Source organism: Callorhinus ursinus, unplaced genomic scaffold (genome assembly GCF_003265705.2).
Source record: "Callorhinus ursinus isolate GAN/ISIS: 27379988/994484 unplaced genomic scaffold, GSC_fseal_2.0 scaffold48, whole genome shotgun sequence".
Lineage (NCBI taxonomy): Eukaryota > Metazoa > Chordata > Mammalia > Carnivora > Otariidae > Callorhinus > Callorhinus ursinus.
The window spans coordinates 7511078-7536961 of record NW_027397110.1 but is presented as its reverse complement, the minus strand read 5'-3'; the positions used below and the strand labels follow the sequence as shown (position 1 = coordinate 7536961).

At 42.1% G+C, this 25884-nt stretch overlaps 1 protein-coding gene across 4 annotated transcripts; it reads left to right on the top strand.

Moving 5' to 3' along the window:
- The first annotated feature begins 10520 nt into the window (after positions 1 to 10520).
- RBX1 (ring-box 1) lies at positions 10521 to 25426 on the top strand. 4 transcript variants are annotated; one of them, XM_025881649.2, is made up of 5 exons: positions 10535 to 10693; positions 12587 to 12665; positions 18376 to 18446; positions 21758 to 21843; positions 25241 to 25426. In XM_025881649.2, the coding sequence occupies exons 1-5, from the start codon at positions 10616 to 10618 to the stop codon at positions 25251 to 25253; spliced, it is 327 nt and encodes a 108-aa protein (XP_025737434.1). In that variant the 5' UTR covers positions 10535 to 10615; the 3' UTR covers positions 25254 to 25426. The 4 variants fall into 4 exon arrangements, with proteins under 4 accessions (XP_073738840.1, XP_073738841.1, XP_025737433.1 ...); XM_073882739.1 differs by lacking the exon at positions 18376 to 18446 and having other exon boundaries at positions 10521 to 10693; XM_073882740.1 differs by lacking the exons at positions 21758 to 21843; positions 25241 to 25426 and adding an exon at positions 18813 to 19036 and having other exon boundaries at positions 10523 to 10693.
- The last annotated feature ends 458 nt before the right edge of the window (positions 25427 to 25884 follow it).

Below are 25884 nucleotides of genomic sequence, written 5' to 3'. Positions count from 1 at the left end.
TAAATAGCATCAAATTTTAAATTTCTATGGCCACATGTTTATAGCTAGTAGATACAAAATAATTACTTTTTGTATGTTTATCTTGTATCCTGTGACCTTGCTGATCTTACAGAGTAGTTCTAAGAGTTTGGTTGTTGTTGTTGTTTTTAAAATTATTTGAGATTTTCTAAATAAACTATATCTCATCTAAAAATGGGATGGTCTTATTTCTTTGTTTCCAATCTGTATGCCTTTTACTTCCTTTTTTTTTTTTTTTCACCTTATTGAGCTGGCTACAATTTCCAGTATTATACTGAATAAGAGTGATGAGAGGTCATCCTTGCCTTGTTCCCAATTTTAAGGGGAAAGCATTCAGTATTTCACCATTAAGTATAATGTTGACTGTAGGCTTTGTGTAGATGCTTTTTATCAAGTTCAGGAAATTCTCCTCTGTTCCTACTTTTCTGAGAGTCTTTAACATGAATAGATGTTGAATTTTGTCAAACGTTTTTCCTGTATCTATTTTTTTTAAAGAATTTATTTATTTATTAGAGAGGAGAGAGAGAATGAGAGATAGAGAGCACGAGAGGGAAGAGGGTCAGAGGGAGAAGCAGACTCCCCGCTGAGCAGGGAGCCCGATGTGGGACTCGATCCCGGGACTCCAGGATCATGACCTGAGCCAAAGGCAGTCGCCCAACCAACTGAGCCACCCATGCGCCCTTTCCTGTATCTATTGATATGATTGTATGATTTTTCTTCTTGAAACTGTTAATATGGCAGAATCCATTGATTGGTCTTTAAATATTGAACCAGCATTGTATCCCTGGAATAAACCCCACTTGGTCATGGTGAATAATTCTTTTTATATACTGCTAGATTCTATTTGCTAATACTTTGTTAAGGATGTTTATGTCTGTATTACTGAGAGATACTGGTCACAGTTTTCTTTTTCTTATATTGTCTTTGTCTGGTTTTCTTATCAGGATAAAACTGGCTTCATAAAATGAATTGAAAAGTGTTCTTCTATTTTCTGGAGAAGACTGTAGAATTGGCTTTTAATTCTTTACCCATTTGGTAGAATTCTCCAGTGAAACTATCTGAGCCTGGATTTCTCTTTTGGAAGCTTTAAAATTATAAATTCATTTGCCTTAATAGTTATAGGGATATTAAAATTATCTATTTCACATTGAATGAGTTGAGGTAATTTGTGTTTTATGAGGAAGTGGTCTAAGTTGTTGAATTTATGTGTATAGAGTCTGTGGTATTGTCCTATGATCCTTTTATGTGCAAGGTTGGTAATGATATCACCTGTTTCATTCCTGATATTGGTAATTTGTATCTTCTCCCTTTTATCTTTGTCAGTCTTGCTGGAAGCATGTCAATTTTAATGATCTTTTTAAGAATCCATTTTTTGGGGCACCTGGGTGGCTCAGTCAGTTAAGCATCTGCGTTCAGCTCAGGTCATGATCCCAGGGTCCTGGAATCAAGCCCCATATCTGGCTCCTTGCTCAGCAGGGATTCTGCCTCTCCCTCTGCGCCCCCCCCCCCGCCGCCCCGCGGCTGATGCTCTCTCTCTCCCAAATAAATAAATAAAATCTTTTTTAAAAATCCATTTTTGTTTCATTTTCTTTTTCTGTTTTCAATTTCTACTCTTATCTTTATTATTTCTTTCATTCTGCTTGCTTTGGGTTTATTTTGCTGTTTTTCTTCCACGTTCTTGAAGTGGGAACTTAAGATCATTCTTTTCCTCTTATCCAATGTGTACATTTAGTGCTAAAAATTTCTCTTCTAGCAGTTTTAGTAGTGTCCCACAGACTTTGACATGTTGTTTTTATTTCATTCATTTCAACCTTATTTTTTATTTCCCTTAAGACTTTATCTATCACCTATAGATTACTGAGAAATGTGTTGATTAGGGGTGCATGGGTGGCTCAGTTAAGTGGTCACTCTTGGTTTTGGCTCAGGTCATGATCTCAGGGTTGTGAGATCTAGCCCTGCATCAGGCTCCTGTGCTGGGGTTGGGGGGGGTCTACTTGAAATTCTTTCCCCCCTGCCTTGTCCCTCCCCCTCTGCTTCTCCTTCCATTCATGCTCTTTCTCTCTTAAATAATAAATAAATAAATAAATAAATAAATAAATAAATAAATAAATAAATAAAATCTTTTTAAAAATCTGTTGTTTAGTTTCTAGTTGTTTGGAGAATTTCCTGTCATCTTTCTGTTATTGACTTTTAGTTTGATTTCATTGTGGTTGGAGAAAACATTGTAGGATTTCGATTTTTTTTAAATTTTAAAGATCCAGGGGCGCCTGGGTGGCTCAGTTGTTAAGCATCTGCCTTCGGCTCCGGTCATGATCCCAGAGTCCTGGGATTGAGCCCCGCATTGGGCTCCCTGCTTCGCAGGAGACCTGCTTCTCCCTCTCCCACTCCCCCTGCTTGTGTTCCCTCTCTTGCTGTGTCTCTCTCTGTCAAATAGATAAATAAAATCTTTAAAAAAAATTTTTTTAAAGATCCATTTTATGGCCCAGGGTAAGGTATACCTCGGTATATGTTCCATGGCACTTTTTTTTTTTTAATTTGAAGTTCTAACTGGCTTTATTAAACAAATGGGCATCATCCCATCTAGAACGTAGAGGGGAGATCCCCTGTTCCATGTCACTTTTAAAAGAATATATATGCTGCTGTTATGGGATGGAATGTTTTTATTTATTTAAAAATAAATTTTTAAGTAGGTCCACACCCAATGTGAGGCTTGAACTCATAACCCTGAGATCAAGAGTCACATGTTCCACCAAGTGAGCCAGCCAGGTGCCCCTGGATGGAATGTTTTTAAAATGAGGGGCGCCTGGCTGGCTCAGTCGGTTAAGCGCTGCCTTCGGCTCAGGTCATGATCCCAGGTTCCTGGGATCCAGTCCCACATCGGGCTCCTTGCTCAGTGGAGAGCCTACTTCTCCCTCTCCCTCTGCCTGCCTGCTGCTCCCCGGCTTGTGCTCTCTCACTATCTCTTTCTCTGTGTCAAATAAATAAATAAAATCTTTAAAAAATAAAATGATTAGATCCTGTTGGTTGACAATGTTAAATTCTTCTATATTCTTGCTGATTTTCTGTCTAGTAGTTCTATCCATTGTTGCAAGAGAAGTGTTGAAATCTCAAACTCTGATGGTAGATTTGTCTATTTCTATTTTCAGGTCTATTGGCTTTTGCTTCACTTCTTTTGAAGATAATTTCTTGGCGCATATACATTTGGGATTGCTATGTCTTCTTGGAGGATTGACATTTTTAGCATTATATAATATTCTCCTCTCTGGTAATTTTCTTTACTCCAAAGTCTATTTTATCTGATATTAATATAGCCTGCTTTCCTTTGATTAATGTTTGCATATCTTTTTCCATCCTTTTACTTGCACATTGCCTATATCATATTTGAAGTGAGCTTCTCATAGACAGCATATACTAGGCTATGTTTTTAAATCCACTCTGCCAACCTCTGACTCTTAATTGATATTCTTAGACCATTTACTTTTAATGTAGTTATTGCTATGTTTAGGATTAAGTCTGTTTTATTTTTTGTTTTCTGTTTGTTCTCTTTGTTTTTCATTGCTCTTTTTTGTTTTCCTGCCTTCCTGTGGGTTACTTAAACATTTTTTTAGGATTCCATTTTTATGTACTTATAATGTTAAGTGTATCTCTTTGTGTATTTTTAAGTGGTCATTCTAGGTATTATATCACATATACATAACTTAGGACAACCCACTGATGTCATCATTTTACCAATTTGAAATGAAATATAAATACCTTACCTCCCTCTATGTCCCTTTACCCTTCCCATTTTATAATTTTCTTAAATATTTCCTCCACATATATTTAGAACCACACAAGACTCTATTTTTTTTCTTCAAAGATTTCATTTATTTATTTGAGAGAGAGAGAGAATGAGAGATAGAGAGCACGAGAAGGAAGAGGGTCAGAGGGAGAAGCAGACTCCCTGCTGAGCAGGGAGCCCGATGCGGGACTCGATCCTGGGACTCCAGGATCATGACCTGAGCCGAAGGCAGTCGCTTAACCAACTGAGCCACCCAGGCGCCCCAAGACTCTATTTTTTAAAACATTTTTTTAAGTTTTTTAAATCCAGTTGATTTTTTTAAATTTTTTTATTCTTTTAAAGATTTTATTTATTTATTTGTCAGAGAGAGAGAGAGAGCACAAGCAGGGGGAGCGGCAGGCAGAGGGAGAGGGAGAAGAAGGCTCCCTGCTGAGCAAGGAGCCCCACGTGGGACTCGATCCTAGGACAATGGGATCATGACCTAAGCCAGAGGCAGCCACTTAACCGACTGAGCCACCCAGGTGTCCCTAAATCCAGTTGATTTTTTAAAAAGTGAACTCCATACCTAACATGGGGCTTAAACTCACAACCCTGAGATCAAGAGTCACATGCTCTACCAACCGAGCCAGCCAGGCACCCCACAGGATTACATTTTTTACTCAAACTGTCAAGCATGATTTAGAAAACCCAAGAGAAGAAAAGACTATTGTATTTACCCCGTTTTGCTTACTGTGTTCCTTCTTCCTGATGTTCCAAGGTTCCTTGTTTTATTGTTTCCTTTCTGTTTAGAGAAATTCCTTTATCCATGTTTTTGAGTAGGTCTGAAGTGACAAATTTTCTTAGTTTTCCTTCATCTTAGGATGTCTTGATTGTCCCTTCACTGCTAAAGGATATCTTCATTGGGTATAGGATTCTGGGTTGACAGTTTGTTTTTTCTATAATTAAAACTATATTGCTACTTCTTTCTGACTTCCATGATTTCTGATGAGGAATCTGCTGTTATTCAAAATATTTTTCCTCAATAGATAAGTTGGGATTTTCTCTGGTTGGTTTCAAGATTTTCTGTCTTTAGTTTTCAGAAGTCAAATTGTGGTATTTCTTCACATGGATTCCTTTGTGTTTATCCTGTGTGGGGTTTACTCAATTTCTTCAATCTATAGGCTAATGTTTCTTGCCAATAGGAGAAGTATTCATCCATTATTTCACTAATTACCTTTTAAGCCTGGACTTCTTTGTCTTTTTTTTTTCTTGAACTTTGAGGACACAAATGTTAAATCTTTCTGATAGTCTCACAAGTCTCTGAGGCTCTGGAGTTTTTTGTTTTGTTTTGGTTTGTTTTTTGAGGTTTTTTTGTTGTGGTGGTTTTGTTTTATTTTGTTTGGATTTTCAGACTATTTTCTCTCTCTTGTTTAGATTAGGTAATTTCTATTGTTCTATCTTCCAGTTCATTGTTTTCCCCCCATCACTTCCATTCTGTTGTTGAGCACATCCACTGACACATTTATTTCAGTTATTACATTTTTCTGTTCTAAACTTTCTATTTGGGTATTCTTTTATTTTTATTATTTTGTTGTTGTTAAGTCTATTTTCTCACTTGTTTCAAGCTTGTGTGCAACTGCTTGCTGAAAAATGTTTATCATTGCTGGCTTTAAGTCTTTGTCAGATAATTCTAACAACCCTGTCATCTTGTTGTTGGCATCTATTTGATACTCTTTTCATTCACTTTCGAGATCTCGCAGTTCTTGGTAAGTCAAGTGATTTTTCAACTGAAACTGGACATCTTTATATTATGTTATGAGACTCTGGATTTTATTTAAACCTTCTATTTTAATTGACTTTTTTTTTTTTTTTTTTTTACATCACTGCAGCACGGGAGTGTGGAGGTAGAAGTCCAGGTTCCTCACTTAGTTTCATTAACACTGAGGGGTGGAGGGTAGGTGTTCCAACTCCCTACATGGTCTCCACTGACACTGTAGTGGGGACATCCTCATTATTGCTGAGTGATGGTGAAAGTCCTCACTCTCCACTAGCCGCCTCCAACACCACCCCAGCAGGGAGAGGAAGGGTTGCCTCATTACTGCTGGGTTGGAGTGGATGTCCAGACCTTGTCATGGTCCCCTCTTACACAGCAGGGTTAGGGGAACTCATCAGCCAGAAGGGATGAGAGTTCTAATTCCTTAATTGGCCTGCCCCACGCTAGCATGGGTGTCGAGACACCTGGTTAAAGACTCGCAAGTTGTGCAGATGAGGCTCCTCATTCAGCTTTGCTGGCATGGATGCAAGTGGGGCCACATTTTTTGTGTGTTGTTTGGAGTAGAGCAGATATTATCTAAAGTTTTCTGTTTGCTAAAGTAAGCAGCCTTTTTTGTTGTTGTTGTTCTTTCTTTTCTATTTATTTCTTCCTTTTCTGTCTGTACTCAATGGCATTTCTGGCTACCAGCTTCCTCAGCTCCAAGTCTGGGGCATAGGAATTAAAAAGAAAACCCACGGAACTCACAACCATGTCATTCCTCAAGTCCCGAGGTCCCTAACTGGTCTGCCTCTTCTGTCTCTCAGAGTCTTATTATTTTTTAAAAATATATCCTGTTCAGGGGCTCCTGGGTGGCTCAGATGGTTAAGCGTCTGCCTTCGGCTCAGGTCATGATCCCGGGGTCCTGGGATCGAGTCCCACATCGGGTTCCTTGCTCAGCAGGGAGTCTGCTTCTCCCTCTCCCTCTGCCTCTCCCCCTGCTTGTTCTCTCTGTCTCGCTCGCAAATGAATAAATAAAATCTTTAAAAAAATATATATATATATATATATACACTGTTCAGGGATTTCAGTGGTAAGAGAGAAGAATAGGGAAAAGTATGTCTACTCCATCTTCCCAGAAGTGGAAGCCCTGCCTAACACTTTTCCTTTTTTAATTTAAAGTCAGTAAATTTTTATTTAAGGAATTTTACATGATTCCTTCCACTGCTAATCACCACAGTTCCTCTAAAGTCAGAATCATAATCTTCAAAATAGCCCTTTTAAAAAGAACTTCTGTTCAATCCACAGTTGTCATTGTCAGTTCTTTTTTTAAAGATTTTATTTAGTTATTTGAGAGAGAGAGAGAATGAGAGATAGAGAGCACGAGAGGGAAGAGGGTCAGAAGAGAAGCAGACTCCCTGCTGAGCAGGGAGCCCGATGCGGGACTCAATCCCAGGACTCCAGGATCATGACCTGAGCCGAAGGCAGTCGCTTAACCAACTGAGCCACCCAGGCACCCTCAGGGTTCTTTTAGTTGGGCTCCTTTGATCTCCACTTGGATATGGACATACTTCAAAAATTCCCCACCTGTAATCTTTGGGATCCAATTTCTTTACTTTAGGGCCACGTTCTAGCACTTTTTAAAAGTGCACATCTGACCATTATGTCACTGGTTAAAATCCTTCAGTGGCTTCCCATCCCTAAGGATAAGGACCAAAACCCTTTGCATGTGTCCACTGAACAATTCTGCATGACCTGGCCCCCTACCAGTGGTAAATATTTAATAATCAAGTTGGGGAGTGGAAAACCCTGATATGCAGTTTTTGTCAATTCCCGTGGTGTAAATACTACTATTATGGCCAATTTCAAGTTACCAACATGACTGCTAAATACAGAAATGAGAAGAGATGCAAACAAGTGACTCTTGCACAATCATTGCACTCATTTATATTATTCTCTCTTTATACTCCAGTCATTCCAGACATCTTTATGGATGCATTGTGCATTTTCCAGCTTTGAGTCCCTTCTGCACACTGTTCCCTCTACCTGGAATGCCACCTTCTTCCATATCACTCAGTGTGTGTGTGATAGAGCCAGCTTACAAGAGCTTACAAGAGCAATTTTCAGGAATTTTGCAATCTGGCTGTTCACACTACAAATCAGGGCTTTCTTGTCTTGTTTTTTTAGAACTGGTTTTTAAACATTTACCAGCATCCCTCTGCATCTGCTGCTTTTTGTCTGGCTCATCCTTCAATTTCAAACCATTTCTTCTAAGAAGACTTCCCCACTACCAGCACCCCCCTCCCCAACAGACCTGCTTTCTGTTTCAAAGTACCCCAAACTTCCCCTTTCCTAAAATTCATTGGAATTATCAATAACTGACTTGCCTCTCTGCTAGTATACCATAAGAGCAATGATGAAAGGGGCCTTTTGTAAATACCTGAAATATCAGATGACTTTTTATCTAGATTAGCATGGTGTAGTTGACACACAGCAGGTTCTGTAGATATTTTAGAAATTGGTGAATGAATAGATGGATGAAAGGAATGGAACTAAATTAAAATTATAACCTGTTGCATCGTAAATAGTGAAAGTATGAAGAAAGACAGGAATCTGTATGAAATCTACGAAAAGTTTTCTTAGGTTTATGCAGTAGAGTCTAGTGTACAGAATGTCATGGCCAATCACCACAGCAAGGCAAATCTCCAAAGGAGAGATCAGTACATGAGGTTTTCATAGCTTAATGCAACGGCCCCTAAGGTCATACATCTCCCTACTGTAGCTCTATATAAAGCAAACAACCTGCAAATTGTTGCCGCTTCCTCTCTTATACCCCTACAATCCCTTCTTCACAAAGCTTAAAAACTTTTAAGATTTTGTCAGTTAGTCCCTTCCCCTAATTTAAACCCTCTAGTACCTTCCCATAACATCTGCAAATCCCTACCTGCTCTGATCTGGCCTCTGCCTGTCTGTCTGGTATCTTACCACACTCTCCTTGCTCAATAAGCTTCAAATTTATTCAACACGTACTGAGCCCTGCAATGTACCAGGCACTGCATTGTTACCAATAAACAAAACAACAAAAACTCCCCTCTTGGTGAGGACACACACACACACACACACAAACAATAAATCTAATAAATAAGTAAATGAAAAACAGGTAAGAAGATATGCATACCATTTTTTAAAAATGAAAAATATACATTAAATGCACGGGTAACAGATCATGCAGGATCTTTTAGGCCCCTGTAAAGGACTTCATCTGCAATGTCACTCCTCATAGCGGCCTTGACTAATCCCCTAATTCTCCCCTCAATTTCATGACCTCGTTTTGTCTTTTTTTTTGGTTTTATTTGAGAGAGACAGAGATAATGAGAGACAGCATGAGTGGGAAGGAGAGAAGCAGGCTCTCCGCCCAGCAGGTGGCCCAACACAGGACTCTATCCCAGGACCCCAGGATCATGACCTGAGCCCAAGGCAGACACTTACTCAACTGGGCCACCCAGGTGCCCCTCGTTTTGTCTTCTTAATAGCATTTATTGATACCTGAGGGTGTGTTTTTTTTTTGCCCAATGTATTTGCTTGTGTATTATTTCCCTACAAGGAATCTGACTCCTTCATCACCATGTCTCTCCTATTTATAACAGGACCTTGTACATAATGAATTTCTTTAATGAAGGATAAATATGCCCTTAATACCTTAATTTACTATGGGTTTTTAATATCCTGTAAGGGCATTTGGGAACACAATAAATTAGATGATAGAAATCTCAACATGGAATTATTACTCTAACAAAATTTGGGCTAAGAAAAACTGTGTAGGGTTCCTATAATGTTTTAAGGTCTCACACAATTTTTCTTTCCAAGTCTGGTTAAAGCTATGGGTGGTGTTTTCACGGATTTGTTGTTCCTGTTTATAACCAAGATAAGGAAACAAATCGCAGTTCTTCCGGTTTGGCAATGGAGTCAATACGCTCCAATTTTAAGAGAAAATACGAGATTTCAAATAAGCCAATACAAGATTCAAGAGTGATCTAGTCGAGTCATACCTCTGCAAGGTTAGAGATTCACAAGGGGGGCCAGATCTAGAAATGGGAGGGTGACAAAGTACAGGTGCTTTGGCTAAGGAACGACCAGTAAGAATCAATGGCCAAATGCCTCACACAAATTTAAGACGTACAGCGACTGCAGATGTGACTACAGAGCAAGGAGCGAAAAGAGGACGGAAATTAGGGAGAAAGGACCCCATTGTCAGATGACCAACTGAGGAATAGGAAATGTGTGCTCAAGTATGTGAAGTTGAAGCCATGTACCTTAACCAAAGGGCATTCTAGCACGGATTGGTATTTCGAGCGGGCTGGAGATGGCATCTCCCCGGCTCCTAATTCTCCTCCGCCTATTTCAGGTGGGCAGGACTGGAGAATGCCTACACAGTTGGGCCCCGGAGAGGACATTCGGGGAGCTCCCGTCTCCCCGTCGAATCCTGAGCATTTCCCGAATCGGAATCAGGAACCAAACGGTGCCCGGACCCGGCTCTCCCAGGGAGGCTGCACGTCCGGCCTGGCTCGGAAGCGGGTCGGGACCTGAGAAACTGTGGGGTCTCCAGTTTCGGCAGCAGGAGGCGGGGCGCCCGCCCTCGCCGCTTCCCTGGCGGAACGCAGCGTTAGACCCGCCGGCACTGGAGCGGTGCGGCTCCGGGGCGGGGCCGGGGCGGCAGGTCGCGGCCGAGGCGGAGGAAGCAGCCGCCGCCCCAACTGAGGGAGTGCGGACGGGGGCTTCCCGCGGGAGCAGGCGGGGGGAGTTTTTCGTGCGTTTCCACCCGGCTCGATCACGTCGGCTCGGCCCCGCCCGGCCCCGCCCGGCCCCGCCCCGGCCACCGCCTCTTCCCCAGCCGACGCAGGGGCCGGAGGGGTGGGAGGGACCTGTACCAGCGCCTTTAAGAGGCGTGGCCACGCGCTCCGCCCCCACCTGCCCTTCCCGCGCCAGCAAGGGGCGGGGTATGGGAGGAGGTGCCGGGGCTGGAGGGGAGCGAGGCGTGCGCTGGTGCGCAGGCGCAGTGGCCGGACGACGGACCTTGTGTTTCCAAAATGGCGGCAGCGATGGATGTGGATACCCCGAGCGGCACCAACAGCGGCGCGGGCAAGAAGCGCTTTGAAGTGAAAAAGGTTGGGTCTCGCCAGCACCTTCCCCAGGGAAGGTAGAGAGGCGCGGATCTGGCTGGCAGGCCCGAGGATGACTGAGGCGCGGAAGAAAGGGCTTCATTTCAGGGCGTTCCTGGGACCGGGTACCAGGAAAGGAAGTTGGGGGGCGGGTGTTAGAGTTGATCGGCGTGCCTGGGGCCCACTGCCAATGCCAGTATTGGTTTCGCTGGGAGTCTGAGGGGCCAATCACGGAGGCGCTTATTGCGATACGCGGGGTTGCGACTTGGCTGAGAGAGCCAAGCGCCTGAGCTGTCACTGGAGTGGTGGAGGGGTGGGGAGGAGTGGGTGGGGTGGATGGAAGGGGGAGTCGGAGCGATGCGGTGGGTGGAGGATGGGGGCAGTGCGGCGAAAGCCGGGACCTGAGTTCCTACCGCATTGGAGGCCTCTGAGCAGCCGGGCTGGTGATCTCCTTGCCCCGCCTCTTCCTGAAGCCCAGGGTCCTTCTGATTGAGGGACCCCAGCCCGGTCTTCGCCTAATCAAGGCCTCCCTTAGCCCTCTCTCTAGTCCTTGTCCCCGTCGAGTTGAGGTGTCTCCAGTGTAACAACTCTTGACTCTTCTGAGAGGTCTCTTGGATTGTCACACCGCCGCCACAGCCCTGTGGTCATATCCAGAATCGATTCCCTCTGTCCAAAAAAAAAAAAAACATGGTGGAATTTGTTAAAAAGAAAATGCGAGCCCAAACCTTGTGTCATTTAGGAAGGGTTGAGTACTAGTGGCGAACGACCTGGTGAAAGTGGGAAAGCAAAAATGTGGAACGTGTCTTTTTGCATGAAATGCCTTCCAGTGGTTTGCCAACAGTTTGGGAGAAAAGTGCCGATTCTCACATAATATAAAATAAATCTGTTCAAAATGAAGACTCTGGGATAGGGAAAATGTTATTCCTGGAACATCTGGCTAAACACTGACAATATTCCCCCTCCTAGTGCTTTTTTGGTGTTTCATTGTGGGCACTGCATGCTCAGTAACAGCCAGCAGCCATATTGAAGAATAGAAATAGGGGTTTTTTTTCCTTCAAGTTGAAGCTGTCGGGTGAAAAGTGCTGAAGAAGTTGAACTAGACACTGAGAATTGGGTTTGAAAGAGATGAAGGTTTTGGAAGTGGCACCAAATTAGTGGATGAAAAAGGAGTTTGGGAATATTTGTAATTGCAGAAGCCAGAAGGTTGAATTACTTAAATGCCGCTTTCAGATAAACTCTTAATTGGAATTGTCTTAACTAAATATGAGTCTGGGCATGTAAAAGTTGAGAACATCAGTTTATTTGATAGTAATAACTAACCAAAATTCTAGTGAATTCTAGAGTTTGTTGTGAAATAATCTTGTAAGATTTAAGTGGTGACCTTGCTCTGTGTACTGACACTGGGTAATTAGTTATCCAGCTTATCCCATGATTACCCATTTTATGATCCAATCATCATCTTAGTTCATTCTGTTCCTAGCTTTCACCTCCCCATTCATTCTTTCAAAGCTGCCTTGAAGAGCAGATATTTATCTGTGCAGAAATTGAGTTCTTCAGGGGAACCTGTACAGAAATTCAAGTTTGTGCTTATTAAACCTAAAACAGGCACTTCAAAATTATTCCTGATTTTCTTACATTGATACGGTTGACTAAATGATTGTAAGCTGTAGGAGAAAATAAAGATGATTAATCTGGGTTCATATACTCAACTGTTTGAAGAACAGGTGAGCACACATGTAGCCTGCTATTGCCCTCTGATAAAATAAATAAGAGTAATGTAATATCCCCAAACTCTTGTGGCCAAAGAGGTGCTAACTGCAGGTGCAGCATGAAATCCTAGAGTGTGTGTGTGCCTGTGTTACAAGGAGAGTGCATTGTTCCCCCTTTTTCTCTTTGCAGTGGAATGCAGTAGCCCTCTGGGCCTGGGATATTGTGGTTGATAACTGTGCCATCTGCAGGAACCACATTATGGATCTTTGTAAGTAACTGGAGGAGAATGGGAGGAAGTTGAGAAGGTTACAGAGATTGTGGCTATCCTGATGTGACCAAATTTCTTCTTCCCAAGGAGATATAAAGCATAGTCAGAACACTTGGTGTCTTCTGCCTCTAGTCCGTTGGTATATTTGAAATAGAGTAGATTTAATGATATCCTGGAGGCACACTCATCTCTCAGAATAAATATACTCAATCTAAAGATGGCAAGCACACATTTAGAATGAGTTGTGGACACAGAGGCACTGTTGATTATTCCTCTATATTTCCCATCTCATACCCAGACTCAAAGGCAAAAATAGTGAAAGGAAAAAAATAAACTTTGAGCTAAAATATTCTACCAAAGCTAGTTTTTCCTTGGCAAGATTTATAAAGAAAGAAACCAAATAAGTAAGGAATTGCAATGTTAGCCCCAAAGTTAAGAGGACATCACTGCCAACATCTAAATAGACAGCTAATTGCAGTAAAGAAAATTCATTTAAATCTCCTACAGATTCCATCATGTATAGTAGCCAGTACATGGTGAATTTGATCATAGCTGTTGATGGACTCAGGATCCTTATAGTAATAGGGAGAAGTACGTTGATCACACCAGGAACAGATGAGGTTACTTTTTCATCCAGGTACTAAAATGGTTTATTACGGAGATCAGGTATGAGGTAAAGAAATTTCAGCTTTCTAGAGTTGCATTTACAGGCACTTAGTTTGAAAATCACTCACCCGCCTATCCAGCTTCATCTTGCACCACTCTCCCGCTTACTCTGGTTGTTTCTTTGGCTTTCTTTCCATTCTTGAAGTATCCATGCACTTTTTTAGAGCCCTTACGTATACCCTTCCCTCAGTGTGGAATACTCTCCCTCTTCTCTCCACTACCTTTGCCTAACCCAGTACTGTCCAATCTAAATATGAGCCACAAATGCAAGTACATATGTAATTTAAAATTTTCTGGTACCCACATTAAAATAAAAGATATAGATGATTTGCATTTTATTTATCCTACTATATTTCATTAAAAATCTTTTTTTCAACATGTAAATAATATTTTAAAGTGAAACATTCTACATTCTATTTTTGGTACTAAGTCTTTGGAGTGTATTTACACTTAAGCACATCTCAATTCAGACTAGGCACATTTCAAGTGCTCAGTAGCCATATGAGGCTAGTGGTGACTTTCTTAGGCAATGCGGAGTTAAGCCATAGTTGGTCTTTAGATCTCACCTTGAACTAGCTCAGAGATGTGTTCCCTGACCATACTTAGATACACACAGGCTGTGACAGTTCTGTTAAATATTCCCAAGACCTCCTATAGTTTCCTTTGTAGTATTTAATTTAGTTGGTTCTCTATCATGTCTGTGTTATTTACTGCTCTATTCCCAGCATCTAGCATAGGGTCCAGTACATAATAGGTTCTCACTAAATACTTGCCCAATGAATAGTAAAAATACAAAATAGAGGAATAGTCTGTGATCATTGCAACTTGGGAAGCACCAATCAAATATCACGTGTTGGTAGTTTGTTGCCCTTGGTTTCTTTGAGTTTTGACCCTGTTTACCCTTCACACAACAGTCAAAGCAGACAGCAGCTACCATGATGTTTAATACAGATAGAAGGAACCCATCACGGAAAAACATATGCACAGTTTTAAATGTGTTTGGGTGGGGTCTTTGATTACATGCTTGCCAATTTTGTTGCTGTGCATTTTCATAAGGAGTTGTGCCCAAAACAAATTTTATTTTCTTGGGTCTCTCTTCTGTAAATAGTCAATGATTCCAAATAACCCTGTCCCCCACCGCCCCACTTCTATATTTAAGTCATTTTGTGTCTCTCTGGATGCAAGAGGATGTACTTCTTGGGAGGACCACAACAGACAAAGGCCATTAATACTCTTAGAGTTGAACACTTGAGGGATCAATGTAGGTCTTCAGTTAGACATCTACCTACTCTACGATATATTTTAAATGTTAGATGAAGTAGTAGAATATTAAACTTTTTTTTTCTAAGATTTTATTTATTTATTTGACAGAGACATAGTGAGAGAGGGAACACGAGCAGGGGGAGTGGGAGAGGGAGAAGCAGGGTGCCCGAAGCGGGGCTCGATCCCAGGACCCTGGGATCATGACCTGAGCCGAAGGCAGACGCTTAACGACTGAGCCACCCAGGCGCCCCTTTTTTTTCTTTTTTTAAGTAGGCCCCAACATGGGGCTTGAACTCAAAACCCTGAGGTCAAGAGCCCTATGCTCTACTGACTGAGCCAGCCAGGCACCCCAGAATATTGAACTCTTATAACAAAAAGTTATGAAGTAGTTTTCAAGTCGTGTCTTTTTAAAATTTTAATTGAGAAGTTTATTTTTTAATTATTTCTTAAGGTTTTATTTTAATTCCAGTTAGCCTACAGCATTATATTAGTTTAAGGTGTACAGTGTAGTGACTAACACATCGTACATCACCTGGTGCTCATCATGACAAGGGCACTCCTTAATCCCCATCACCTACCTAACCCAGCCCCTCACCGTCCTCCCCTCTGGTAACCATCAGATTGTTCTCTATAATTAAGAGTCTGGGGCGCCTGGGTGGCTCAGTTGGTTAAGCGACTGCCTTCGGCTCAGGTCATGATCCTGGAGTCCCGGGATCGAGTCCCGCATCGGGCTCCCTGCTCAGCAGGGAGTCTGCTTCTCCCTCTGACCCTCCCCCCTCTCATGTGCTCTCTCTGTCTCTCTCTCTCATTCTCACTCTTTCAAAATAAATAAATAAATCTTTAAAGAAAAAAAGATTTAAAAAAATATAATTAAGAGTGTTTTCAAGCCTTGTCTTTTATTTATTCAGTGAATACGCACATCCTGGACATTTTGCTAGGCACCAGGATAAATGACTGAGATCAAGTTTTTACCCTTAAGAAACATACCCTTTTGTTTATCACAGACACTAAAGAGAAGTCTGATTGCCACAACTGGGCTTGCCTTCCTTTATTTTATTTATTTATTTTTAATATTTTATTTATTTATTTTGACAGCGTGAGCACAAGCAGGGGGGAGTGGCAGGCAGAGGGAGAAGCAGGCTCCATGCTGAGCAAGGAGCCCGATGGGCCCCATCCCAGGACCGTGGGACCATGACCTGAGCCGAAGGCAGACATTTAACCATCTGAGCCAGCCAGGTGCCCCTGGGCTTGCCTTCCTTTAAAAAAAATAAATGGATTGGGGCGCCTGGGTGGCTCAGTCGTTAAGCGTCTGCCTTCGGCTCAGGTCATGATCCCAGGGTCCTGGGATCGAGCCCCGCATCGGGCTCCCTGCTCAGCGGGAGTCTACTTCTCCCTCTCCCTCTGCCTGCTGCTCTGCCTACTTGTGCTATCTCTCTGTCAAATAAATAAAATCTTTTTGAAAAATAAATAAATGGATTATGATTCTTGTAAAAAGACTTTTTTTAAAGCTGAAAGTTAGAATCTTGATTTAGCAATGGCCATTTTCTAATAAATTCTGGCCTGGCATTAAATGAATAATTATATCCATAGCCCTAAATAAATAAGAGTGATTATGGCTGTGCCCAGGTTGGACTCTTCTATAAAGCTTTCTTGGTCTGAAGACTTCCTCTTTTGAGTCAAAATTGACACTACATGCCCTATTCTAGCTTTGTATTTATTATATATTGCCCCATTTCTTTGTTCTAAAGAGTTGCTGAAAAACACAATCTCCTAGGTTTTCTCCATTACCTCAGGTAATCTTGTTCCAGATGGAAGAGGGCATCCAGAAGGGTGTAGACCCAGCCTTTGCCGGTGAGAAGTTAGCCTCTTCCTAAACCACAGGGTTATCCCTGTTTTGAAAGTGTGAAATCTGTCTGCTTCCAAGATGAAACCATTGCTTCCTTAGCAGTCCTTTGGTGGTAATGCTCTCGTATTGAAGTTTTAAAAGTATCCAAGCTTTATGTATCCCATGCACTAAGCTTCTGCCTTTGCAGGGGTATGACAGGAATCCATTATGTGCTGCTTGTTTTGGCTGCTGTAGGTTGACAGTGGACAGTTACTTTCCCTGTTTAAATGAAAGACTCACCTCCTGTACTCACTCTGCACCAACAGTTCAAGAACATTTTCTATTTGAAAGCATTTTACACTCGTATTTAGTAATTTTCCGTGCCACATCCTTCCTTATGTAGCATTCTAGATTGCAGTCCTATCCCTCCTATATATTTTTGTTCTTTGTTAGTAATTACCAGGTAAAGAATGCATATATATTTGGCCCCCATTGTCTCTGTAGAAGTGGTTTTGTTTGCTTATTCAAGTACCGAGAGCCTACTTAGCACTTGGCATAGAAAGACAGAGTCCCTTAAAAATACTTTGACCTAGAAAAATTTAAACATGATAACGTACCTTGAAATAGTTGTTATTTATTTTAGTAATAATTATGCCTCTTATTTAGCTAATTTCATAATATACTGCACTCATCTGAGAGGATCCAACTTGAAGGACATCAGATTTTATTTTCTCTACTTTTGAATATGTAGTGCAGTCACAGCCCCAGTAAATCCTTGAATATACTGCATAGACCCTAGACTGTCCACTCCTATCAGAAGGAAAACCCAGTTATTCTCTTTGTAGTGTGAATCTGGTAGCCAAAAGAAGTTCTGTGACTTCAGACCCTTTGCCTTTCATATTTTTGAAGAATGGAAAAAACCCTTATGGCATATAATTTCCCCCAAGACCAAATAGACCCATTCAAGTCTCAGCACTATTGGCTTACAGTTTTACTGTTTCTCACCTATGGAAGTTTGAGGTAATTGTCTCCTATTAGTCTTTCCTGAAACTTTTTATTCTTCAGATGGGAGACTCCATTTAGTTACCACCTTCAGAGAAAGCAAATTAGACATTATTAATTCTTGTTCCTTGAATATTTATCCCCAGTAGAGCTTTACTAGTCAGTTCTTGATCTCAGTCAGATTTGTATTCTACTTAAATTCCTCTCTCCTCCCCTCTGTGAAATTGATATTTGGATATATTTACCATAATGTGCTCTGTTCACCAGACAGAATCACCTCAGGGATAGTAAGCATCAACAAGTGCTGGGCCCCAAATCTCTAATCCATTGGCCTAACAGATTTGCTTTGTTTGACGGTGTTTTAAAGACATTTGAGTTTTGGCGCTTTCACACACAGCATATGCTACAGTTTGCCACAGGCCTCTTTCCCTTCTTTTATTTTACTTCTGTGCCGGTTCCTATGTGTCTGCCTGAGCCCTTTAGAGACTGGAGCTTGTTACCCAACTAGGCCATCCTGGTGTAAGGGCCTAAGAGGCAGCATTTACCAAGAACAGGGGGAGAAGATGCCAGTTCTCAGAACAGTAAGAGTTACAAGGTAGCTTTAGGAATTCACTAAATTGACCAAACTAGGAGAAATCACTTTCATTTGGGCAGGTCAGGTTATGTTCAGAACTAAAACGTGCCTTTTCCTTCATCACTCTGTGAACAAGGATAGGAAATCGTCGCAAAGCAAACTGTTAAGTCACATCTCTGCCTTCTGTGCTTCACCCCTTCTTACACTCATTAAAAAACAATTATGACTAATGAACCACTTGATTTTGTTCAGGTTTGCACCACCCTCACCCCTGCCTCTGCCCAAAACCTGTCCTTGTGTTACTGTGCAGGTAGGGCTGCTATAGATTGAAAGGTGGTTGCTCAGAAGGTCCAGTGATCTTGTTGCTCTTGTTCCCACAGGCATAGAATGTCAAGCTAACCAGGCGTCTGCTACTTCTGAAGAGTGCACTGTTGCATGGGGAGTCTGTAACGTAAGGAAACATCTTTCCCTATCAGCATGGCTTGTAAACATATTACCACTTTTCCTGCTTTGCCAGTCTTGAAAATAACTAGGAAAAAAAATGCCTAGCCTACCTTTCTCCCAAAAGGTATACAAATAGTAAAAAAGATTTTAAATCTTTGTAGTATTCACCTGTTATAGGTTAAAAATTATTCGTTATTGCAGGGGCACCATTTTGTCTTAATTATAAAGTGGACCCACTTTTGTTAGCAGCACTTTGGGGAGTCATCTTTGGGAATTGCCTGCAAAGCCTGTGGCAGTCTTTGGAATATTCTCCCGTTGGTGGATATCTTTACCTTCTTAACAAATCTTTTAATTTTATTTATTTATTTAACAGAGAGAGAGCACAAGTAGGCAGAGCGGCAGGCAGAGGGAGAAGGAGGCTGCTCACTGAGCAGAGAGCCCGATGTGGGACTCGATCCCAGGACCCTGGGATCATGACCTGAGCCGAAGGCAGCTGCTTAATGACTGAGCCACCCAGGCGCCCCTTAACAGATCCTTTTTTAGGGCTATATGCCTTGTGGAACTAAGTTTGGCGAATAAATCGTGTGTTCAAGGGCCCACGTGTGTGTTTTAAAGTGTGGCAAATGTACTAGGTTAGGATTTTTTTTTTTAACGTGGCTCGTGCCAGAAATGTTTTGTCCAGCATCATTGGACTGAATGTACAGCCTTCCACGATGCGACAGCTGTGAAGGATAACAACATCAAATGTGTTATTTCTAGCATGTGTTAAAAAGTCATCTGTATAGCCATATAGTCCCACTCACATGAGCCAAAATTATCCTGCCCTTCTGTGCCAAGGGAAAGAAGGATCCACAGCTCCCAGCATGGCACAGGCCTAAGGGGCTCTGGAGTTAGACCAGCATTCCCTGTCTTTGACTTACTTGCTAAGTGACTTTATATAAGGTATTTGACATCCCTAAGCCTGGGTTCCCTCATCCTATAATCAGGATGAAATGATTTTATCCTGCCACATGGGAGACATAAGTGTCACCTTTGTGGGGGGGTGGTTACTGAGCAGATAGTAACTATCAGTACTCTGGCCCAGCTGGCTGAGGCTCTGCCCTACCCCAGCCTGTGCTGCACCTTCTTAATTCCGCCAAGGCCTTTTGAGCAGTTCCACAGTAGCCTGTATTGGCCTAGCCAGTATTGGCCCAATTGGATTTGTTGTTTATGGGGATAAAGAAACAAAATATATTGGGCTCTTTGCTCCGCCTGACATTTCAGGCATATACTAAGGGCCATGTTATTTTTTGGTGGAAGAAAAAGGAAGTGAACTTCCCTTAAATTTGGCTAAGCCGAGACTAGCTCGAGGAGCCGGCCATAGAGAAGAGCTGGCATGGTGTGGTAGAGACCTTTGGACCAGTGCTGGCTTCTAGTTCTGGGTCTTCTCACCGGCTCCGTGAATTAGGCGAGTCACTTGATTTGTCTGAGTTTCAGTTTCCTGTCTGCAGAATGAAGGTAATATTACCTGTTATGATTGCTCGCCAGGGTTGCCGTGAGGCACCAGTTAGGTAATACATGTTAGCATCTTCTGTGAACTGTAAAGCACTAGGCCGTGTACTCTGAGACTGCTAAATATACCCATCAACAGACTGTAGGGTATTAACAGGAAGAAAGTTGGGACCAGTGGTTCAGCGATGCTGTCACCTGCTCTGTAGCCTTATTTGCAGCCCCTCATTCCCTCCATCTTCCAAGGTAGTTGAGGTATATAGGGACCCTGTACTGCTGCAAGGTGCCTCATGGGGGCAGGGAGCAGGGGGCCGGTGGAGAAAGGCCTCTTGAATACCCCTAGGTGAACCTGTTCCTACTACCTGGTGATTGAGGAAAAAATGCCCCTGCTTTCTGCTTTCTAGAAGCTTTGTTTTTTTCTCTTTTTCACAGTGAGTTGTATGAGAGTCAACGAGTTGCATGAAAGGGATCTCCTAAAGCTCTCGCCCTGGGAGAATATTTGTCCTATTGAGTGTCCATAGTGTACTAGCTGTGGATTCCACTCTTAATTACCAAATTCTGCTTTTGTCTTTATTAAAAGACAATGGCCATGATGGCAATCCATTCAGTGACTCTTCTCGAAGGTCCACGCATGTTGTGGTAGGGCCTGCTGACCAGATTTCGAGGCTGTTACTAAATCAAGCTTGCAGAAGCTTTCATTCTGTTGGGGTGTCAGCATTTCTCCCCTGTCCCCACCTGAGCCAGCCCATCACAGATGAGATGAGAGGGAGCACTTGCTGCTGCTGTCTTAATACTCTGCTCCCATGAGGTATTGTGAGTAGCATCTGCCTGTCATTCACTCACACCAAAAAACTCACACAAATTTTCCTTTTGCCCAAATCTGAAAGTCACCTCCTAGTTCCCAGCTTTCTTGGTACTCTGGCCATTTTATTTCTGGCCTTGATCATGAAATAAGTCGTTTGATGATCTTTCAGCTGCTTGTGTGCAGTTTGTCCATCATAAGGCTTCCTTTTACCCTAATTTTTTTTTATCTCATTCTTTTTTAAGAGAAAGTGCTTCACCCCTTAAAGGCTTACCAAGTACTGAGCTGTTTTAATATCAGTACATCTTTGAACAAATCTGGAAAGAAGGTCTTTTGAACAGAGCTGAGCTGGGTGTGGAGAGATTGGGGACATGCCCATCTTGGCTCTGGGTGGGTGGCAGCGGCAGGAGAAGTCGCTGCCCCTGGGGTTCCCATTCTCCAAGGTAGGGGAGGGGCAGTTGGGGACAAAGAATGGGGAAGTTTGAAATCTGCCTGTGATCAAGGGCCTCCTGGCATGTGTTCAAGGAAAGTAGAAGCCTCCCCTTACAGGCTGAAGAGGACCAGGAAGCCACATTCCATCTTCCCTTAAGGAAAGGGGAGAGAGCGCACTTGCCAAATAATTTTTTTGTAGTGGTTACAACATTTCTAGCAGATGTTCCACTGGGAATGTCCTGTACCTGACCAAGGTGTAAGCAGTCACTGACCTTTTGCCTTTCATTGTTTGTTGTCTCCCGTTGTTTGCTGGCCCCCCGTGTGTCACCAGGCCGCTGCCCTTGAGACATACGATCAGTAGATGGCTGAGCCTGCACAGAATGATTTTTTTTTTAAAGATTTTATTTATTTATTCATGAGAGAGAGAGAGAGAGGCACAGGGAGAAGGAGGCTCCCACGGAGCAGGGAGCCCAATGTGGGACTCGATCCCAGGACCCTGGGATCATGACCTGAGCCGAAGGCAGACGCTTAACCATCTGAGCCACCCAGGCACCCTGCACAGAATGATTTTTAATAAAATGTGTCTTCTCTTCCAGCATGCTTTTCACTTCCACTGCATCTCTCGCTGGCTCAAAACACGGCAGGTGTGTCCGTTGGACAACAGAGAGTGGGAATTCCAAAAGTAGGTGTCTCTGGCTGTTTTGATGTTGTAAGACTGGGTTCTGTGGTCCATGCCATCCTTGAGTCACCTCAAGCTGGAGGGTGCATAGTCTGAGAAGATGGAGACAGGGAACATACCTTGTTTTACAAACGAACTTTTGGTTAAACAAGGACTCGTCTGTGAGGAAAAGGCACAAAAGTGTGGCTGACATTAAGTTTGCAGCCTGGAGTTTCCCAGCTCCCAGGGTCTGTGAAAGTAGAAAATACGAGAATCTGCAAACGATTAAATATTTCCAGAATAACCTCCATAATAAGGCTCCCTGGGCTAACCAATGTCAGGTGTCTTTGCTTTGGGCTGGAATTACATCCACCTATCCTGCTTCATTGGTTTATCTCATGCTGATTAGCTCTGATATGGTATTTATGGCTATCTCAATTAATTTATTAGTATTACACAAATAAAATATGACATGGTTTGAATTTTTTTAAATTCAAATACTCAAGAGGGCATACCAAAAAAATTTCCCACCTTAGTCTCCTAATCTTACTCCCAGAGGTGACCATCAGCTTCTTAGTACCTCCTATCTCTGTACATGTGCTTTCATGTATGTGGGTGGATATCCGTATATAATTTTAACATAAATATGAGCATCCTACATAGTAATTCACCTTGCTTTTTCATTTCATACATTTTGGAGTATTTCCATATCCGTATATATCAGACTACCTCCTTTCTGATGGGTGCAGAGTATTTTTTATGTTGATGTACCATAATTTATTTAATCAGTCCCTATTTTTTTTTAAAGATTTTATTTATTTATTTGAGAGAGAGAGAATGAGAGATAGAGAGCACGAGAGGGAAGAGGGTCAGAGGGAGAAGCAGACTCCCTGCTGAGCAGGGAGCCCGATGTGGGACTCGATCCCGGGACTCCAGGATCATGACCTGAGCCGAAGGCAGTCGCTTAACCAACTAAGCCACCCAGGCGCCCAGTCAGTCCCTATTGATAGACATTTGGGTTTCAGATTTTTCACTTGAAAATAGTGTGTTGGGATGACCATCCTTATACATGAATCTTTGTGAATTTGTGCAGGTATATTTGTAGCAGTAATTCCTAAAAGAGGAATTTCTGAGTAAAGAATGTGTACATTTTTATTTTTGATAAAGTCAGATTTTCCTTTCCCAAGAATATGTTGTAATTTACACTCCCTCTAAACAGTGCAGCAGAATGCCCCTTTCTCCATTTCCTGCTGAGGCTCTATCAAACTTTTCCATCTTAGCTACTCTGATAGTTGAAAACTAGTGTTCAGTTGCATTTTTTTAATTTTGAGTGAGATTGGCTACTTTTCATTTGTTTTTATGCCTCTCTTAATGTGAAATGCCCTTTTTTGTTGCTGTTGAATTACTGATCATTTGCTTTATCAAATTTTTTATGAGAAGGGGATTTTTATTTAAATATGGGTTTTGGGGCGCCTGGGTGGCTCAGTCATTAAGTGTCTGCCTTTGGCTCAGGTCATGATCCCAGGACCCTGGGATCGGGCTCCCTGCTCATTGGGAAGCCTGCTTCTCCCTCTCCCCCTCCCCCTGCTTGTGTTCCGTCTCTCGCTGTGTCTCTCTCTGTCAAATAAACAAAATCTTAAAAATAAATAAAGAAAGAAATATGAGTTTTGATTAATAGGATATAGGTAAGTTTAAAAAACAAAAAATGGGGTTCTTGAGCTTGTTAAATGTTTAGAAATCCCTTATTGGTACAGTTATTTTGCTTTTACACTTGGTTATTTATTTTGGTAACGAATTTTGGAAGTCTTATCGAATGCACGTTCTTTTTTTTTTTTTTTTAAGATTTTATTTATTTATTTGACAGAGAGAGACACAGTGAAAGAGGGAACACAAGCAGGGGGAGTGGGAGAGGGAGAAGCAGGCTTCCCGCGGAGCAGGGAGCCCGATGTGGGGCTCGATCCCAGGACCCTGGGATCATGACCCGAGCCGAAGGCAGATGCTTAACGACTGAGCCACCCAGGCACCCCTGCACGTTCATTTTTTAAGAAACCTGCCAAATACTCAGTGTTTAGCTCATACCATTATCCTTCATTCAGCAACATGTATGCTACCTAATGTGTAAGATATGAAAACGTGTGAGACAGTCCTTCCCCATCCTCGGGAGCTCGAGTCCTGAGTAGAACCATGAAGTCACACATATCAAGGCAAAAGCACTTTTCTGCATTCTCAAGAGATTGGTAATTGGCTCTCAAGTAATTGGCCCTGCCATGGAGCAGGCTTCAAGTTCTGTTTTAGACCCAAACTTTCCCCTGTTGCCCATTAAATATTCCCTGGACTGAGCCTAGGCAGTGGGGGGTTTGAAGACTTCCTCGTGTTGGGCTTTGACACCACCACTGTGTCCAGCCAGCGGCCTTGTCACAAGGCAGTGCTCAGCAGCGCTTGTGAAAACAGATTCCTAAGGAGCAAATTATGGCATCCTTTAATGTGATGGACAACTTCTGGGTTGCTCTCCAGTCCACTAACAAACACTGGAGCTCTACCCTGTGTGGAATTTGGCACAACAACTTTTTTCTAGACAGTATTCACATAGATTTCATACGAGAAGTGCTTAAAACATCTAGTAGTCCTTTGGGCTGATCGAAGCCATGACCCAGAGTTCGAGTGCCCTGGTTATTATGTTATATGTTAGACTTTGTTATAAGTATTTTAATGAGGCTAACTGTCCATAAAGAACCAGACAAAAGATTGAGTAAGATAATAATGAAGGATTTTTGTTCAAGCAGTCCATTTATATGTGGAAGAAATTTCCTGGCCTTGTTTGTTTTTATATAATCTTGTTAGAGCCAAATTTTGGCTTTTGGGGAAATCAGAAATCACCTGAAATCCATACCTCATTTCTCTACAGTCCTCTTTCTGTAGTACTGAATGTAATCAGGGCGGAAATTGGACCTGGTGATAGATTTTGAAATTGAAGGCCGTTCAATGACTATTTCCCATATTTGCCTGAGTAGCAGATTTGAAGTGAAAATAAGCCGCAGTGGGAAGGGGAGGCCGAGTGCTCAGAGGGTGTCGGAGCCACTGACTGGAGCCACCAGAGCAGCTCCCTGTCACAGCCACCAGTTCTGACTTTTCCTCTTCGCCTCCCTAATACTGCCCACATCTATCTGGTAACTGGAAGGAGGATCAGGTGGGTCTAGTTGAGGCCCATGGAGAGACTGTCACTAAGAAGAGGGTAGTAGGTAAAATGTTATGCAGGGTAAAATAAAAGGGGCAGAGACTAGTGTCAGCCCAATCTTGGAGTACACTTGTACTCACATCTTTTAAAAGTTTTCATTACATCTGCTCCTATGTTTTAGCAGGTTTTGTAGTCTCAAGAGGAAATTACTAAGGAATTAATAAAATAATTTACTTTGTCTTTCAGGTATGGGCACTAGAAAGAATTCTTCCGTCGAGCTCAACTGTTCTGTTATTCATTTAATGACTTGCCCTCCTGTTACTTAATTATAAATTAGGTAGAACTGTGTCGTTTCTGCTTTGTCTTCTCAGTTTGCTGTTCCTGCAGCCATATTGTATTCTGTGTCAAATAAAATCCAGTTGGATTCTAGAACAGCTGCTGTCTCTTGTGTATGTGAAAAAGTGAACATAAATAAAGGGTCCCCTCTTCCTAGGTTGGAAGGCTTCCTTTCAAAAGTGAGATGTTTCTTCATTAGAGCAGAGTTGTCCTGTGAGCACATCGCTTGGTCATAAGGAATCCTGGTCCACAGCCTGATCATCGATGGCAGTCTTGGGCAAGTCGACTCTCCGCTCCGCCCTTTCCCCAAAGAATGGCTCCTAAGAACTAAATGGCATCATATGTGCACAGAAAGCTTTGTAAACTGTAATACCACTGTACGAATGTTAACCTTGACCATGTATGACATGTTGCTTTCTCTTCTTAGTTTAGAAAAATAAACCTGAAAAAAATCTAATATGTAATTTTGTCTGGCAAAAGAAGAATTTATGAACTCCAGTTGAAAATCGGTGTCACTTAAAATGGAATTAAAAAGAATTCAAGTTGCCTCTACC

What these genes read in the sequence shown, in the direction of transcription:
- RBX1 (XM_025881649.2), top strand. Translation starts at nt 10,616, where the DNA reads ATGGCGGCAGCGATGGATGTGGATACCCCGAGCGGCACCAACAGCGGC. An exon ending in AGCGCTTTGAAGTGAAAAAG is followed by an intron (nt 10,694 to 12,586) that starts GTTGGGTCTCGC and finishes TTCTCTTTGCAG; the next exon opens with TGGAATGCAGTAGCCCTCTG. An exon ending in TTGCATGGGGAGTCTGTAAC is followed by an intron (nt 18,447 to 21,757) that starts GTAAGGAAACAT and finishes CTTCTCTTCCAG; the next exon opens with CATGCTTTTCACTTCCACTG.